Source organism: Dryobates pubescens, chromosome 21 (assembly GCF_014839835.1).
Source record: "Dryobates pubescens isolate bDryPub1 chromosome 21, bDryPub1.pri, whole genome shotgun sequence".
Lineage (NCBI taxonomy): Eukaryota > Metazoa > Chordata > Aves > Piciformes > Picidae > Dryobates > Dryobates pubescens.
The window spans coordinates 4,726,205-4,744,934 of NC_071632.1; the positions used below are offsets into that span (position 1 = coordinate 4,726,205).

An 18,730-nucleotide genomic window follows, 5' to 3' on the forward strand; every position below is an offset into this window, starting at 1 on the left:
TCACTCTGCTGTTTGTTGCCTCCAGTAAATGGGCAGTCCCTTTCCTTTTCCACTATTCTCCATTTCTGCTGGTTGCCAGGGAGACAAACAGGCAGTGTAATAGGTTCTGCATATAATTACCAGTGTAGGGAAGAGAATGTGCAGTGAACAGGGACAGCCACCTATAGAAAACCTAAAGGGTACCTGCACTCGTGAATAGTTTAATACTGGAAGGCTTCCATGCTACCAGCTCCCTCTTGCTCAGCCGCTTTGAGATGGCTTCTCACTTCCTTTACTGAATTCACCTTTTCTTTACCATCAGCACTGAGGAATAATAAAACTCTTTTGAAGTCCATTCTAATGAAAAAGAAACTAAACCATGTGTGCTCAAGAGGTGTTGGTCTCTCTGAGACAGACAAGTTGCTTTCATTTAGTTTCACAAATTTCTATCCTGCCTGTCATCTCTTCCCAAAGAGCACAGACTCCACCACCAGTTCAGACCAACCTAAGATTCAAAGCAAGCTGATCTCACTGGGAAGGGCAGGATGTGTCCTGATTTAGACACTTGTCTATGGAATTTTAAGCAACGATCACCAAGTTTCTAGAACCATAGAATCACAGAATGGTTTGAGTGGGGAGGGACCTTAAAGATCATCCAGTTCCAACCTCTCCACCATAGGCAGGGACACCTTGCACTGAACCAGGTTGCTCAAGGCCTCATCCAACCTGGCCTCAAACACCTCCAGGGAGGGGGCATTCATAGCCTCCCTGAGCAACCTGTTTCAGTGTCTCACCACCCTCACTCTGAAGAATTTCTTCCTAACCTCCAGTCTAAATCTCCCCTCTTCCAGCTTCAAGCGATTCCCCCTCATCCTATCACTACAGGACCTTCTGGAAAGTCCCTGCCCAGCTTTCTTGTAGGTGCCCTTCAGGTACTGAAGGCCACTATAAGGTCTGCTCAGAGCCTTCTCTTGTTGAAAATCATATTTGCAGTATAGAAAATATTTACATTTATACCAACACCTACAACAGGGTATTCTGAGGGAACTGGAGTTGGTTAGTTTGGAGAAGAGGAAGATAAGGGAGATGGCATTGCTCTCTACAATTCCCTGAAAAGAGGTTGGAGCCAGGTGGATGATGGCCTTTCCTCCCAAGTATCATGTGATAGAACAAGAGGAAACAGCCTCAAGTTGTTCCAGGAGAGGTTTAGGTCAGATATTTGCAAAAATTTCTTTCCTGCAAGCATGGTCAGGTATTGGAACAGGCTGCCCAAGGAGGTGGTGGAGTCACCATCCCTGGAGGTGTTCAAGAAACATGTGGCTGCAGCACTTGGGGACGCGGTTTAGCAGCCACGATGGTGTTGGGTTGCTGGTTAGAATCAATATCTTAGAGGTCTTTTCCAACCAAAACATTTCTCTGATTCTATTTTGTCATTGAATGCAGACATAAGGCTGCTCTGTCCATGGTGGACTTCATAGCCTAGTCAAAAAGAACAAGATGCTATGCAACTTCAAGCATGAATTAAGACATTATTCCCCCAGCTGGCTCAGAACTGGTGGGCTTAAGGTTTTGTTGGGCTTTATAATAAAACTTCGCCAGAGAAAATAATGATCTTTAGTGTTCCTACTCAGCACTGAAAGTGTCAGACTCATCTGATGAGCTGACAGAAAGTGTCAGTGTTTAGACTGAAGCATTCACCATCTGTCTGAGGTTGTGGGCCTGACTGCCACTAAAAAAAAATCCAGCACCAAAAAGGCTTCACATGAGACAGGGTAAACAAATGAATGCAACTCAGAATCTTGGAGAGCAACCATAATTTACAATTGTCAGAGCTATTATTTACAATTCAACAGTTGGAATTTACAATTACCATATATATTTAGATGCTGTTTCTATAGCAACTCCTCCTGACACTCCTCCAAGCTTGGCTCACTTCTTGTTATTTACACATTTCTATTACGTAGCCTTAGGCTTTGCATTTGGCCTGTCTGAACGATCTTTTATTCTTGATGATTTTAAAGAGTGGTAATAGTACTGTAAAATAGTGGTGCACCTAATTTGATGACTTTTAGAACAGAACAGAGTAGAATAGAATTAACCAGGTGGGAAAAGACCTTTGTGATCATTGAGTCCAACCTATCACCCAACACCACCTAATCAACTCAACCATGGCACCAAGCACCCCATCCACTCTCCTCCTAAACACCTCCAGGGATGGTGACTCCACCACCTCTCTGGGCAGCACATCCCAATGGCCAATCTCTCTTTCTGGGAAGAACTTCTTCCTAATATGCAGCCTAAACTTCCCCTGGTGCAACTTGAGACTGTGTCCTCTTGTTCTGGTGCTGGTTGCCTGGGAGAAGAGACCAACCCCCACCTGGCTACAACCTCCCTTCAGGGAGTTGTAGAGAGCAAGAAGGTCTCCCCTGAGCCTCCTCTTCTCCAGGCTAAGCAACCCCAGCTCCCTCAGCCTCTCCTCACAGGGCTGTTCCCGATACCGGCCAGGATGCCATTGGACTTCTTGGCCACCTGGGCACACTGCTGGCTCACATTCAGCCTACTATCAACCAGTATCCCCAAGTTCCTTTCTGCCTGGCTGCTCTCCAGCCACTCTGACCCCATCCTGTAGCACTGCATGGGGTTGTTGTGGCCAATGTGCAGAACCCGGCAGTTGGACTTGTTGAATGCCATCATGTTGGACTCTGCCCATCTGTCCAGCCTGTCAAGGTCCCTCTGCAGAGCTCTCCTAGTCTCTAACAGATCAACACCTGCTCCTTAACTTGGAGTCATCTGCAAATTTAGTGATGATTAACTCAACCCCCTCATCCAGATCATTCTTTAGATCAGATATTTAGAAGTGCACAGCCTTGTGAATTGCAGACACACGATGAATCACTCATGCCAAAGGGGAAAAAGTCTGGAGTGACTCTTGATGACTGACATTCTAATCTTTAAGAAGGGATCCCACACCCTGGTAACAATTAGGGTATTACCTGATGATATTTCTTCAGTATGTTGTGCATTTCTGCTACATCTTCACTGGTTATAGTCTTGATGATATATCTTTTGTCGTAAGAGGTATGAAAGCGAGCACCACTGCGTGCTTGGGAATCATTAGCCAGGGGTGCACTTCTCGTCAATGAGTTCTGTCAATGGATTGAAAAACAAAACAAAAAGCAGCAGGTCAGACAAAAAGAGGCAACTTTTAATCAGAACTCCAGAACATTTGCATTCAGCTTTCAATCTCTTGCAATACATCAAGCGCTGAGCGGAACTCTGCAAAGCATGAAATCACAGACTGCAGTATCTTGACAAATCACTTCAAGAAACACTCTTGAGGACACAATGTTTAGGGGAAGGTGTTGCCCATCAGTGGTTCAAAAATCATTCTCCAAGTGGAATGAGAATTAATTGCAGTTTGTTACATAGACATTAGCAGTTTTGGGGATGAAGCCATAGCTTTCAGAAACCAAAAGGAAAGCTGGATTATACCACAACAACTAGAGAGGATTCATTTGGAGCAGTGGTACCACTTTAAAGCTTGAGCAGGTTTTGCTCTTGGGCCAGGGTGATCTGGTCCACAAACAAGATCACAGCTGGATTTCTGAGTTCTAGTACCAGAGCTATCCTAATGATTTCATTTCTAGTGATAAGCAAGCAATATTATTGTACAGTAGCTCCTTTTGTAAACCAGACCAAACTTCCTACAGACTCAAGAGGGGAAGATTAGTTATGCAGTAGTGCCCAGACAGACTGAAAATCTGCACTTATTTGAGTTGTGCTGCTCTGTAGCTCAGGCTGCTCTCAGGCACACTGCATAGGTGTGCACTCTCTCTCAGAAGTGCATGTGACAGCAAGAGGCATGATGGAACCCTCCTGTGGTTCAAGTGACTTTCACCAGAACACAGTTAAATTTCAGTGATAGTTAGTAGAGTGTTTAGCAAAATAAGTTGTGCTAGAGGACTCTGTGTACAAAATGTCTTGGAAGAAAAGCTGACTGAACCTGCCTAAAGAGAGCAGCATAGAGCTTCTCCCTCACCAACCCCAGCAATGTCTCCTCCTTAGGTGAGGTGCCTATAGCAGACTAGGAAGGAAATAACAAAACTTAAGCATCTTCCTCTTCCAAAAGGAAAATATAAGCAAGGTTGAGGGAGAGGGAATGGAGAGACAGATAGAGATAGATCGTGGCAACTACCAGATTGAATTCCCTCTGGCTCTGCTGCTTAATTAGGGGAAGACTAAGTGGAATATGAACAGATGGGAAAAGAACCTCTCCTCACTTAGCACAAATCTATGAACCACAGAGCCAGAACAGGGAGGATATGCTTCAGATACAGGCAAAATAATGCTCAACTCTTACCCACCAAGATGATCTGACAACCCTTTTACCATCGCTGCTATCAGTACTGTATCAGGAACCAGCTCAGCATATCTCTAGCTGTACAATGTTGGAGTGTTAGTCCTAAGCTAATAAAAATCATCTGCTTATTCTGTTTGAGCACAGAACTCATTAAAAAAGGGAAAAAAAAAAAAAGGGTCACACTGCCCTGTCCCCTTCAGATTTTCCCAGCTTCTCCAACTCTGCCATGGTGTGCCTTGGTCCTCTGGCACAATTGAAACATCTGTCAGCCGCACATACCCTGTTCTACTTAACAGCTTCACTTAGCAACTCGCTGCAAGTCTCCTGCTCCAAGTGTGCATGTTCTGCCAATTCCCCATTCACTTCTCATCTGTGAAGTTTTAATCTTGTGCCTGCTGCTTTTTCAGTCTCAGGAGAAAGGAAAGGTTTTGTACTTTTAAAATGTGAATACTTTTATGAGGTCATTTAAAGACTACGCCAAATTACTTGTGTAATTACTTACACAACCGAAGACACATTTAATGTGTCAAGCTCAGAGACACCTCTGCTAGATAAATTTCTCTTTCACATACTTCTCCCTCCCTCTCTCAAATTGTTTCCCCCTGAGAAAGCACTGGATGGAAACCTCACAGCCATTGCAGAAAACAATATAAAGAAATACCACCTGCATTGCACTGAGTAGCAGGCAAGCAGAACTGCTCCTCTGGTCTTCGGTGCTGAGAGGCTACAAATCACCAAGAATTTGTCCCATAGCATGGAGTAAATTTGATAGAATAATAAAAGAGCACCTTTAAATATAAATGGGCAAAATCTATACCACTTACTGCTACTTATTTCCCAAAGAGTTCTTGATACAAGGAATTAATCAGCACACCTAAATTACATGTCATCATTTCACCCAAGAAGAGCATATTCTTTAGCAAGCCAACTGAAAGCTTATTTAGTTTTACTACAGTCCCTCTCTCCCTCCAGCATCTCTTTCCCAAACTCCCAGCGCTCTCCACAGAGTTTTATTGCCTACAGTATATCTCTATTAGGCAGGGAAAAAGGTTTTTGCCAAAGGTGCTCTGAAGACCTGATCCATAAGGATGATCAGGGGGCTGGAGCAGCTCTCCTATGAGGACAGGAAGTTGGGGTTGTTCAGCCTGGGGAAGAGAAGGCTCTGAGAAGACTTTGTTGTGGCTTTCCAGTATCTGAAGGGGGACTACAAGAAAGCCGGTGAGGGACTTTTTAGGGTGTCAGGTAGTGATAGGACTGGGGATAGTATATTCCAGCTAGAGAAGGGGAGATTTAGGAAGTTCTTCATCATGAAATTGCTGAAACACTGGCACAGGTTGCCCAGGGAGGTGGGGGAAGCCTCATCCCCGGAGGTTTTGAAGGCCAGGCTGGATGTGGCTCTGGCAACCTTCTCTAGCATGAGGTGTCCCTGCCCGCAGCAGGGGTTTGGAACTGGCTGATCCTTGAGGTCCCTTCCAACCATGACGGTTCTCAGATTCTGTGAAATTCACAGGAGCTCTTTTGGAGCTATCAAGGGAATGCAACACAACTGCTACCCACCAGAAGACATTTCATTTCACCCAGCCATTTCCAAACCAATCTCCAGTCTCTGGTTATGGTCAAGGTAAAAAAACCCCAAACATAAAAAAATAAATAAATTGATTTTTCCAACTTCAAAAGACCAAGATTTGCCCTTGTAGTGTTTTTGGGGTTTTGGTTTGGTTTTAGTAGTATTTAATCATCTGTGTTGCTGCAAAGGCGAGTCTAATTTTGAGTGATTTCCTTTTCCAGTCACAGTATCACTAAGGTTGAAAGAGACCTCGAGGATCATCGAGTCCCACCTGTCACCACAAACCTCACGACTAGACCATGGCACCAAGTGCCACATCCAATCCCCTCTTGAACACCTCCAGGGATGGGGACTCCACCACCTCCCTGGGCAGCACATTCCAATGGCAAATGACTCTCTCAGTGAAGAACTTTCTCCTCACCTCCAGCCTAAACTTCCCCTGGTGCAGCTTGAGACTGTGTCCTCTTGTTCTGGTGCTGGTTGCCTGAGAGAAGAGACCAACCCTTTCCTGGCTACAACCTTCCTTCAGGTAGTTGTAGAGGGCAATGAGGTCACCTCTGAGCCTCCTCTTCTCCAGGCTAAGCAACCCCAGCTCCCTCAGCCTCTCCTCACAGGGCTGTGCTCAAGGCCTCTCCCCAGCCTTGTTGCCCTTCTCTGGACACCTTCAAGTGTCTCAATGTCCTTCCTAAACTGAGGGACCAAAAACTGGACACAGGACTCAAGGTGTGGCCTAACCAGTGCAGAGTACAGGGACACAATGACTTCCCTGCTCCTGCTGGCCACACTATTCCTAATGCAGGCCAGGATGCCCTTGGCCTTCTTGGCCACCTGGGTACACTGCTGGCTCATGTTTAGGCAGCTGTCAATCAGCACCCCCAGGTCCCTCTCTGTTTGGGAGCTCTCCAGCCACTCTGACCCCAGCCTGTAGCTCTGCATGGGGTTGCTGTGGCCAAAGTGCAGCACCTGGCACTCATTCCTATTTAGTCTTTCCTGAAGTATCTAACATTGTTCTCTCTGTGGGGATAGTTACTACTGAACTGCTCAATGCTATGTTTTGTAACTGCAGCAGGTTAATCTCTGCCAGTCCCACCACAAGCCATTCTCTATGTCCTTAAACTCCTTTGGTGCCATTTTTCTCTATTTAATTTTATTATACCCAAATTTTCATGATCCTTTTTCACAACGACACCAAAAACTATTTATAGCATTAGCTTCAGGTGTAAAATAAAGAGATGTTAAAAAAAAGTTAAAAGAGTTTTTTCTGGTCTTATATTGTACCTTCCAATTTATCCACCTAAATGTGTAGTTAACTCCTAGTCAGGAGCTGACTTCTTGAACTCTTTGACCTCTTGTTCCTTTGCAGAGCTACTATTAACCTGAGCACAGCCTTCACACCTCAGTAGTTCTGGCTCTCCTTTCTATCCATATTCATCTGCCTGTATTAAAAGGCATTTGGACAGGCTCAGAAAGCCAGGTGATCCCAAGTGGGTTTTGTATCAAATCCTTGTCTGTATAGCACTTCACCATTTGGACTGATTTTGCATCGACTGCACTCCATGAAATGTCAATGGCTCACTGACAATTAAGTTTTGGTTGCTGTCACTTCAGCATTGTTGACAACTTCTTCATTTCTTACTGCAAAGCCACACAGTAAGTGGCATTTTGAAGATCAAAGTCACAAAATATCAAGGCAAATACTTCGTGAGAGGCATCCTCAAGACTCCTTAGAAGCCACCTAAAACACCACCTAGTGCTTTAGCCTTTGGGAGCCTATTTCTACCTTGCCCATAGGTCAGTAAGAATAGCAGTAATTAAATAATAGTAATGGTACAATAGAATCATAGACTCACAGAATTGTCAGGGTTGGAAGGGACCTCAAAGATCAGCCAGTTCCAAGCCCCCTGCCATGGGCAGGGACACCTCACACTAGATCAGCTCGCTCAGAGCCACATCCAGCCTAACCTTAAAAACTTCCAGGGATGGGCCTTCTATCAGCTCCCTGGGCAACCTGTTCCAGTGTCTCACCACCCTCATGGGGAAGAATGTCTTCCTAAAATTCAATCTGAATCTACCCACTTCTAGTTTTGCTCCATTCCTCCTAGTCCTATCAGTAACTGCCACCCTAAAAAGTCCCTCCCTAGCTTTCTTGTAGCCCCCTTCAGATACTGGAGGGCCACAATAAGGTCTCCTTGGAGCCTTCTCTTCTCCAGACTGAAAAGCCCCAACTCTCAGTTTGTTTCCACAGTAGAGGAGTTCCAGCCCTCTGCTCATTCTCATGGCCCTTCTCTGGACATCCATATCTTTCCTGTAATAGAGGCTCCAGAACTGTATGCAGTACTCCAGGTGGCATCTCACCAGTGGTGTAGAGGAGGAGAATCACCTCCCTCGACCTGCTGGCTATGCTTCTCTTGATGCAGCCCAGGCTCTGCTTGGCTTTCTGGGCTGCAAGTGCTCACTGCTGGCTCATGTTGAGCTTCTCCTGCACCAGCACCCCCAAGTCCTTTTCTTCAGGACTGGCATTGCTAATGCCAGTCACATCACACTAGATATATATTAAATATATATATATAAATCCAATAAACTCTTTTCCAGAGAGACTTTGGCTGCTTCTAAGAGCAACGAGTAAAGCAGTTTGGAGCTATTTTTTTCCCCTAACTGAAACCATTTTCATGAGGAAAACACATGAAGCAGAGCCACCAAAGGACAGAAAAAGCTCATCCCCCTGCTTCCTCCGTAATTGCAAGTTGTATTTATAACTGGCAAAGTATTGCCTTCCTCTTCAAAGATGAACTGCCGGTGAGGCTCTTCCTCCTCTGCCCACTTTGCTTAAAACCTTCCCAGCACGGATATTTATCTCCGCAGCGGGAGGCCAGGGATTAGCCACAGCCTCCAAGAGGGTGGAGAGATTTAAAGGTCAATTTAATTAGCTCATTCTAATCTCTTACACATCGAAACGTAAATGTCATTGTTTTCTAACTGCTACTTGAGGAGACAAGATTATATTTGAGGAACTTTGGAGACAGGAACTCTGTTTTGGACGCAGTACAAGTCCTTCGGGGAGCTCATCTGAAAAGGGAGGCAAATAAATTGTGATCGAGTCAGAGCTTTTGCTAAAAAAGCAAGAAAGGAAGAGAAAGAAAGGGGGGGGAGAAAAAAAAAGGGCAGTAGGAAAAATCTGGTGATAAAGCATGGAAAGCTTTGGAAGCACAGTGGGATTTCCAACTGATGGGCTTAACAGCTTCTCATGGGTTTAAATCTTGCCCTTTTCATGATGTCTGGACAAAGGCAAACAAGGGCTCCTGGTACTGTGATCTCATCCCAAAGTTGTGGAAGGCTAGAATGAGCTTCACAAGCCTGAAGTACCCCAGAGAGAAATCAGATCACATCCCAGGCTATTTGAGACTGCCTCTGGGCAAGCTTTGCATGAGCAAGCAGGCAAAAAACAAGCACACAGATGATGCTCTGTGATGGCTGAAATCATAGGTCAGTGGGAACGCCTGGCAGCGGTTCATGGCTGCTGCAGAATTACAGCACACTGGCTGCCTGTTCTGTTGGGACAACAAGGACAGTGCTGCTGCCTGGCCCATGCACAGCTCCTCAGGAAGCTTCTGGCTTCATTGTGCTGGGCTGACCCTGGCTGGACACCAGGTGCTCACCTTCCTATCACTTCCTTCCCAAACCTGACAGGAGAGAGAAAAGGTAACCAAAGGCCTGTGAGTTGAGACAAGGTCAGGGAGAGGTCACTCACCAGTTATGGTCAGGGGCAAAAGAAAGTCAACTTTGAGAAGTTATTACAATCAAATCAGAGTAGGGCAATGAGACATAAAATCTACATCTTCATCCCATCCTTCTTCCCAGGCTTAACTTCATCCCTGATTTCCCTACACAGTAATAGAGAATGGGGGTTGTGGTCATCTCATAGAATTATTTTAGTTGCAAAAGCCTTCTAAGATCATGGCCATTAAACCATGTCCCCAGATGCCATGTCCACATGCTTCTTGAACATCTCCAGGGATGGTGACTACACCGCCTTCCTGAGCAGCCTGTTCTACCACATGTTGTTCCTGCTGATCCTTCCTCCTCAGGGCGAGAACGCCTCACACTCTTCTCCTCCTCTTGCATGGGGTTCCATCCACAACACAGCCTACCACTAACTTCTCCAAGGCGAGTCCTTCACACAGGCTGCGGTTCTTCACAAGCTGCTCCAGCATGAGTCCCTTCCACAGAGCATAGCCCTTCAGGAACAGACTCCTCCAGTGTGGGTCACAAGTCCTGTCAGCAAATCTGCTCCAGCATGGCTTCCTCGCTCCACAAGGCCCTGGGTCCTAGCAAAAGTCTGCTCCACCACAGCCTCCTTTGGGCATCCTCCTGATCTGGTGTGGGGTCCTCCATAGCTGCAGGAGGGTATCTGCTCCACCACTAACCTCCATGGGTTGCCAGGGAACAGACTGCCTCACCATGGGCTGTAGAGGAGTCTCTGCTCCAGCACCTAAGGCACCTCCTCCCCCAATTTTGGTGTCTGCAGAGGTTTGTTTTCACTCACATTTTCTCACTTCTCTCTCCACCTGCAGACACACAGCAACTTTTCCCCCCTCCTTAAATCCATTACCACAGAGGTGCTACCACTGACACTGATGGGCTCAGACTTGGCTGAGAACTGAAGAACTAAGAGAAACTACAGATTACAATTTCTGTTGCAACACATGCTGAGGGTTAAGTCCCACTGCCACTTAATTCACTTAGGTTGACACTTAAGACACCAAATCCTAGAACACAACACTTGCCCACTTAATTTTTAACATGCTGCCACAGGTTTTGCTGCACAGCTGGCTCAACATCTTACTACCACTACTGCCTATGCCAGCACTTAGAATCATAGAATCAATAAGGTTGGAAAAGACCTCAGAGATCATCAAGTCCAACCTATCACTCACGACTAACTAAACCATGGCTCCAAGTGCCACGTCCAATTCTCTTTAGAACATCTCCAGGTACCGTGACTCCACCATCTCCCTGGGCAGCACATTCCAGTGGCCAATTACTCTTTCTGGGAAGAATTTTCTCCTCACCTCCAGCCTAAACCTCCCCTGGTGCAGCTTGAGACTGTGTCCTCTTGGTCTGGTGCTGGTTGCCTGGGAGAAAAGACCAACCTCCACCTGGCTACAACCTCCCTTCAGGGAGTTGCAGAGAGCAATAAGGTCTCCCCTGAGCCTCCTCTTCTCCAGGCTAAGCAACCCCAGCTCCCTCAGCCTCTCCTCACAGGGCTGTGCTCCAGACCCTTCCCCAGCCTCATTGACCTTCTCTGGACACATTCAAGTGTCTCAATGTCTTTCTTAAATGGAGGGCCCCAGAACTGGACACAAGACTCAAGGTGTGGCCTAACCAGTGCTGAGTACAGGGCAGAATGATTTCCCTGCTCCTGCTGGCCACACTGTTCCTGATGCAGGCCAGGATGCCATTGGCCTTCTTGGCCACCTGGGCACACTGCTGGTTCACATTCAGCCTACTATCAGCCAGTATCCCCAGGTCCCTCTCTGCCTGGCCGCTCTCCAGCCACTCTGACCCCAGCCTGTAGCACTGCATGGGGTTGTTGTGGCCAGTGTGTAGAACCTGGCACCGAGATGTATTAAATCTCATCCCCTTGGACTCTGCCCATCTGTCTGAGAAGGAGACTCCACAACCTCTCTGGGCAGCCTGCTCCACTGCTCCAGCACCCTCACAATAAAGAAGTTTCTCCTCATGTTGAGGTGGAACCTCCTGTGTTCCAGCTTTTACCTGTTGTTCCTTGTCCTATCACTGGGCACCACTGAAAAGAGCCTGGCACCTTCTTCTTGACACCCACCCCTCAGATATTTATAGATAATTCTTAAGATTCCCTCTCAGCCTTCTCTTCTCCAGACTAAACAGCCCCAGGTCTCTCAGTCTCTCCTCATAGGAGAGAAGTTCGAGTCTCTTAGACATCCCTCTAGCTCTCTGCTGGACTCTCTCCATTAGATCCCTGTCCCTCTTGAACTGGGGAGTCCAAAACTGGATAATCTGTAATCACTGAGAAGCAAGATGGGGGTCTAATAAAGGATTTTTTTTACTCTCCCACATTGCTGTCCATAATAATTCATTAATTGCAAAAAATGCACTCAGTGTTAGCAACCACACAGGTATCTCCATGACATTTTAATCCTAGTTCAGTACTCAAAATGTCTCCTAGATGCCCAGCTAGGTATGAAGGACAGATAGATGTAGGACAGATTACCAAAGATACCTTAAAAACCAGGAGTGGGTTTTCATCACATGAAGGAAGGAAGTCCTTATAGGAATGGAATTGCCATTACTAGGAATGGCTGTCTGTAAGGCATGAAACAAGGGAGAGCTGATCAGCCTGAGGCTCTGCAAAGAGATCTGGCCAGGCTGGAACAATGGCCTGAGGTCAGCTGCATGAGGTTTTACAAAGCCAGGTGCTGGGACCTGCACTTGGGTCACAACCACCCCATGAATGCTCCAGGCTTGAGGAGAGTACCTGGAAAGTTTCCTGGCAGAAAAGGACCTGGGGGTGCTGGCTGACAGCCTTATGAACATGAGACAAATGTGCTCAGGTGGCCAAGAAGGCCAACAGCATCCTGGTCTGTATCAGGAATAATGTGGCCAGCAGGACCAGGGAAGGGATCATGCCCCTGTACTCAGCAGTGGTGAGGCCACACCTCAAATACTGGCTTCAGTTTTGGATCCCTCACTGCAAGAAGGAAATTGAGGGGCTGGAGTGTGCCCAGAGAAGGGCAACAAAGCTGGTGAAGAGTCTGGAGCACAGGTCTGGTGAGGAGTGGATGAAGGAACTTTGCCTTATAGAAGAGGAGAGTGAGGGCAGACCTCATTGCTCTCTACAGCTCCCTGAAAGGAGGTTGAAATGAGGTGGTGGTTAGTCTCTCCTTGCTACTATCAGGTGGTAGATGAGAGGACATGGGCTGACATTGTGCCAGGGGAGGTTTAGGTTGAGTGTTAGGAACAACTGCTTTACTGAAAGTGTGATCAGGCATTAGAACAAGCTGCCCAGGGAGGTGGTGAGTCACCATCCCTGGAGGTGTTCAAGAAGCTTACGGACATGGCACTTCAGGACAGGATTTAATGGCCACGGTAGTGTTAGGTTACAGTTGGACTCAATCATCTTAAAAGTCTTTTCCAACCAAAACAATTCTATGGTTTTATGATTTTATATACAAGTTAAGGACTTCCCCTGACTCTGAAGTCATCCAGACTACTTCAAGGAAAAAAAAACCTGCCTCTTATGAAACTGAAATCTCTCTTCAGGGATAAGAGGAGATCTCTAAGAGAAGATTCCCTATACAAACCGCCCATGTGCGAACTAAGGCTGTGTGTTAAGCAGCCCACAGAATTGCTGCACAAAGTGAATAACACAATGTCAATAATTAAAATGAGCATAGCCCAGTAATTGGAGTGTACACCATCAAATTCTTTCCATGAGCCTCCCCCCTCCCCCCCCCCCAAGCCTTTCCTTATGAGTGAGCACCATTTGCCCTCTGGAACAACTCATCAAGGATATCTGCAGTACATTCTGAAAACAAAGCCTTTTAAAATGAATGTTCTCCCTGATTTAAGCTGATGTCTCTGACTAATGAACAAGGTAATTGGGTTTATTTATCTAAACCAATCCTATCTTGCTCAATAATGGGAACGACATTGCTCACAATTGATTAGGACACCCTTCCTGAAAATCATTCTATAAGAAGAACTAAGCCAGGGGAAGTTATTTGCTGTCTCTTCCATAAGCTTTCCCCTGGTTCAATAGTGCACAGGCTTCTTCCTGTTGATGAGGACAGACCAAAGGAGTTGGGGCTGTCCAGGCTGGAGAAGAGAAGGCTCTGAGGTGACCTCATTGTGGCCTTCCAGTATCTGAAGGGGGCTACAAGAAGGCTGGGGAGGGACTTCTCAGGATCTCAGGTAGTGATAGGACTAGGGGGATGGAATGAAGCTGGAGGTGGGGAGATTCAGAGTGGATGTGAGGAAGAAGTTCTTCACCATGAGAGTGGTGAAGCCCGGGAATGGGTTGTCCAGGGAGGGGGTTGAGGCCCCATCCCTGGAGGTGTTTAAGCCCAGGCTGGACGAGGCTCTGGCCAGCCTGATCTAGTGTGGGGTGTCCCTGCCCATGGCAGGGGGGTTGGAACTAGATGATCCTTGTGGTGCCTTCCAACCCTGACTGATACTTTGATACTATGTTTGGCTCTAAGGCAGTTATTTCAACCAACATTCACTGGAATAAATTCTTCAAAGATTATCTGGAAAAAAGAATAATAATAATTAGATACAGTGAGTTTCCCTGTGCCAAATTAGAGACCAGAGAATGTAACAGAAAAACTTTTAATAGGATAATTGAATGAATTCCTACTTTTCATAGGATAATTTCTATCTGACATATAGGGTGGCTTGAATCTGCCTGTGGGTAGTTCTGTAACAATGATTTAAGTTTGGAAGTGTGTTCAAAATATTTATCATATAGTGTAAATATACACTGATAGATTCACATTAAATAATATATATTGATTATCTACTAATTATATATTAACTTGAATTAATATATATTACTATATATATATATATATATAAAATAATGAAAAATAATCAAAACAGTCCAATAGAGCAACAATTCAGAGTAACAAATTGCTTGGCTTGAGAGAAAAACAACCAACAAATGACCAAGTAGTGAATGCAGACATTGCCTCCCCTCAGGACAAAATGAATATTAACTACCTTCTGGGTTTAATTGTTTTGCTACATACACTTGAAGTTCTAAATAGAGCTGAAGATTTTATCCTGACTAATAACTAATTTTGCTGAATCAGAGCCCAGGACGTGGTTGGCATTTTCTTCTTTTGGATTGTTGTTTGGTTCCGTCGTCAGAAAACACCCAAAGCACACAGCTACAGAAACGGTTTTGTTTTGAATCTGAAAGCAGGGACATCATTGCATCGTTGTTATCCTCAGCAAATCTAAACAGCAGTAAAACACACTTACAACAGGAATTTCTGTTGTAGAGCAGCGCTGCAGATGGAAACATTCCACGGGGCTCTGGAATGCAGTGGGCTAGAGGGTGCTAAGTTTGCCAGCTTAAGCTAATTACAGCATCTGCAGTCTTCTAATATATAATCTACTGAAAGATTACTTAGCCTCTCCAGTGATGCCATCAGCCCATCTTCTAAAAGACAGCAAGCATGAGCTGACAGGCATAGCGTGGCCAGCAGGAGCAGGGAAGTCATTCTGCCCCTGTTCTCAGCACTGGTTAGACTACACCTTGAGTCCTGTGTCCAGTTCTGGGCTCCTCAGTTTAGGAAAGATGTTGAGATGCTGGAAGGTGTCCAGAGAAGGGCAACAAAGCTGGGGAGGGGTTTGGAGCACAGCCCTACGAGGAGAGGCAGAGGGAGCTGGGGTTGCTTAGCCTGGAGAAGAGGAGGTTCAGGGGAGACCTTCTTGCCCTCTACAACTACCTGAAGGGAGGCTGTGGATAGGCAGAGGTTGGTCTCTTCTCCCAGGCAACCAGCACCAGAACAAGAGGACACAGTCTCAAGCTGAGACAGGGGAGGTTTAGGCTGGATGTTAGGAAGAAGTTCTACACAGAAAGAGAGACTGGCTATTGGAATGGGCTGCCTGGGGAGGTGGTGGAATCACCACTACTGGAAGTGTTTAAAAAGAGACTGGACATGGCACTTAGTGCTATGGTTTAATTGATTGGACTGTATTAGGTAATAGGTTGGACTTGATCTTGGAGGTCTTTTCCAATGTAGTTGATTCTGTGATACCCTAATTTTATGAGCAATCTTAAAGTCCTTCGTCTGACACACTGGCCTCTTCCTTTGTCAAGAAAAAACCAAGCATCATATAGAAGGATCAAATGACTTCCCAAACACCAGCATCCTCATTGGCCCATCAGGAAAGCCAAAGCAGGAACTGCAGTTAGTAACTGCTGGCCTGAGTCTTGGTGCACTTCCCTCTTAGATAGTTGTTCAGTGAACAGGACAAGGAAAAATTGTGCAATGAGATCATGACAGTTCTACCAAATGAAACCAACCTAACCTTCTTCTCTACCTATCAGCAAAACACCTCACCAAAAGTTACAGTGGCCATATATCACAGAATCACCAAGGCTGGAAGAGACCTCAAAGATCATCAAGTCCAACCAGTCACCCAAGACCTCATGACTAAACCCTGGCACCAAGTGCCACATCCAGTCCCCTCTTGAACACCTCCAGGGATGGTGACTCCACCACCTCTCTGGGCAGCACATTCCAATGGTGAATGACTCTCTCAGTGAAGAACTTTCTCCTCACCTCGAGCCTAGAGTTCCCCTGCCAAGATCCATAAACTGGTGACAAATGTTGGTTTCTTCTCCCTAGTAACAAGTGAGAGGAGGAGAGGAAATGGCTTCAAGTTGCATCAGGGGAGGTTTAGGTTGGAGATTAGAAGACATTTCTTCACAGAAAGAGTTCTCTAACCACTGGAATAGGGTCTGCAGGGTGGTGGCTGAATCCCCATCCCTGGAGGTGTTACAAAGAGGCAGATTTTTGGTGCTGAGGGACATGCTTTAGCACCAGACTTGGCAAAGTTAGAGAATGGTTGGACTGGATGATCTTCAAGGTCTTTCCCAATTTAATTCTGTAATCCTATGATTCTCATTCTCCATCTGCATTCCTGCAAGCACATTTTAACCCACTGACGCATTTCTAACACACTGCTTGATATTGAAGAGAGGAAAACTGGTGAAGGGGACAGTTGAAGGACTTCAATGTAGATTTTGGCTGCTGTATTCAGTCTGCTCTGCAGAGCAGAATGGCAGTGCTATTGTGCCAATGCACTCTGTACAATTTGTTTAGCGTCCTGAAACCATATTAACAGAACATCTTTAATAACTATCTTAGGGACAGGCTGCAGATAGAATTGCAGCCCACATCAAAATAGTTTAAATAAGCAAAAAGAGCCTCAAAAGTAGTGGTGCTGGGTTACACTGGAAGTGCTCTTCGGGACAAGACATCTCACAGTGTAACCGCAGAAGGAATTATCCCAGCAACTGAAACAGCATTAGGAACAATTAATGGAGAAGGGAATTGTCAGTGACTATTGGCAAACCAGACTGAAGCTGAGTTCAAAAACTTTCTTTTGCAAGAAAGCAGCTTTGACTGCAAGGAACCACGCTGCCAAATTCAGAGCAATTTCTTATGTTGCTGTATCTGCGCTACACAAGTCATTTGTTTCCAGATCCCCTTAACAACAGGAAAAGGAGACATGATGAAGCAGTATGAAGTTGGCAGGCGACAGGTCACCCTTTTTAAAGTAAAACCAATGTGAAACCCCCCCCATTCCAGGCTGTGGTCATTTCAGAAACCACATCTCACACAGACACACCACTGAAGTGACTGTTATCTGTGTGACCCAGCTGAATACAGCAGCTCTCGTCAGTAGTGTCCAGAGATTACCCTTCCTTCCCGTGCAAGAGGTTCCACCCTCAGTTTCAGTAACACAGCTCATGGCCACACCTCAAATACTGGGTTCAATTTTGGACTCCTCAGTCCAGAAAAGAAATTGAAGTGCTGGAGTGTGTTCAGGGAAGGGCAGCAAAGCTAGTGAAGGGTCTGGCAAACAGGTCTGGTTAAGAGTAGCTGAGGGAACGGGGGGTGTTTAGCCTGGAGAAGAGGAGGCTGAGAGACCTCATTGTTCTCTGCAACTCCCTGAAAGGAGGTTGAAGTATGGTGGGAGTTGGTCTAGTCTTCCTACTATCAGGTGACAGAATGAAAGCAAACAGGATGAAATTGTGCCAGGGAAGATTTAGGCTGGATATTAGGAACAACTGTTTTAACTGAAAGATTGATCAGGCATTGGAGCAGGCTGCCCAAGGAGGTCACCATCCCTGAAGGTATTCAAGAAATGTGTGTACATGGCACTTGTGAGGAGAAACTTCTTCACAGAAAGGGTAATTGGACTTGATGATCTCTGAGGTCTTTTCCAACCTGGTTGATTCTATGATAATGTCTCACTTTGGGACATAGTTTAATGGCCACGGTGGCGTTGGGTTGGTGGTTGGACTTGATAACCTTAGAGATCTTTTCCAACCAAAACAATTCCATGATTCTAGGATTCTATGACTGGAAGCACTCTAAAGGGAAACAGGGAGAACTAAATACAGCAGAAGCATAGCACAAGACAGCTAGGGCAAGCAAAGCAGTAAACCAGAAATCCTCTGCTTGCAGGTGGGGGAAGGAGTAGAAAGAATCTCTCTTTTTTCTCTTACTTTTCCTCCAGCTTACACAGAAAAAACCCTAAAGAAGTTTATTTCAGCACAATGGGTTGCTTGTTCACAGCTGCATCATTGCTAACCTTTACAATCTCTACAGCTCACCAGTTAGAGGCATTTGGAAAGCAAACTTACCTGAAAGTCTTGATCATCAATTCCAAACCTCTCTCTTAGATTTCGGAAAACCATTGGACAATATTCCTTAAATTTGAAATGACTTGGCATGTTTTCTCTGAAAGAATATAAAACCAAAGCAACTTATTCACCTGCACATGCAAGAAGCAACTCTAGAGTATTCATTCTGTCTCATTTTCATTCATAGGAAGCAGTGGATAAGGAGATTTACAGTCTCTCTTTCAATGGTTTCTTTTTCTTAATGAGATTTGGTCTCACTGTGCTCTTCTGCTTTACAAGGTTTAATACATTTATACATACTTGTCTCTTAATGTGCTACAACTTAACTGGATGAAACCTACACAAACTCTATTTTAATAGCTTTGCAAACTTCACTCAAAAGCACAGAATACTTGCCCAT

At 45.5% G+C, this 18,730-nt stretch overlaps 1 protein-coding gene across 2 annotated transcripts in view; it reads right to left on the reverse strand.

Annotated features, from left to right (window-relative positions):
- PIP4K2A (phosphatidylinositol-5-phosphate 4-kinase type 2 alpha) overlaps positions 1-18,730 on the reverse strand; it is a 131,510-nt gene that overhangs the window by 30,581 nt on the left and 82,199 nt on the right. For both annotated transcript variants that reach the window (XM_054171256.1, XM_054171255.1), the window contains exons 3-4: positions 18,331-18,427; positions 2,973-3,125 (exon numbers count right to left, since the gene is read on the reverse strand). In XM_054171256.1, coding sequence (XP_054027231.1) covers positions 2,973-3,125; positions 18,331-18,427 — 250 coding nt within the window. The remainder of the gene's footprint in view (positions 1-2,972; positions 3,126-18,330; positions 18,428-18,730) is intronic.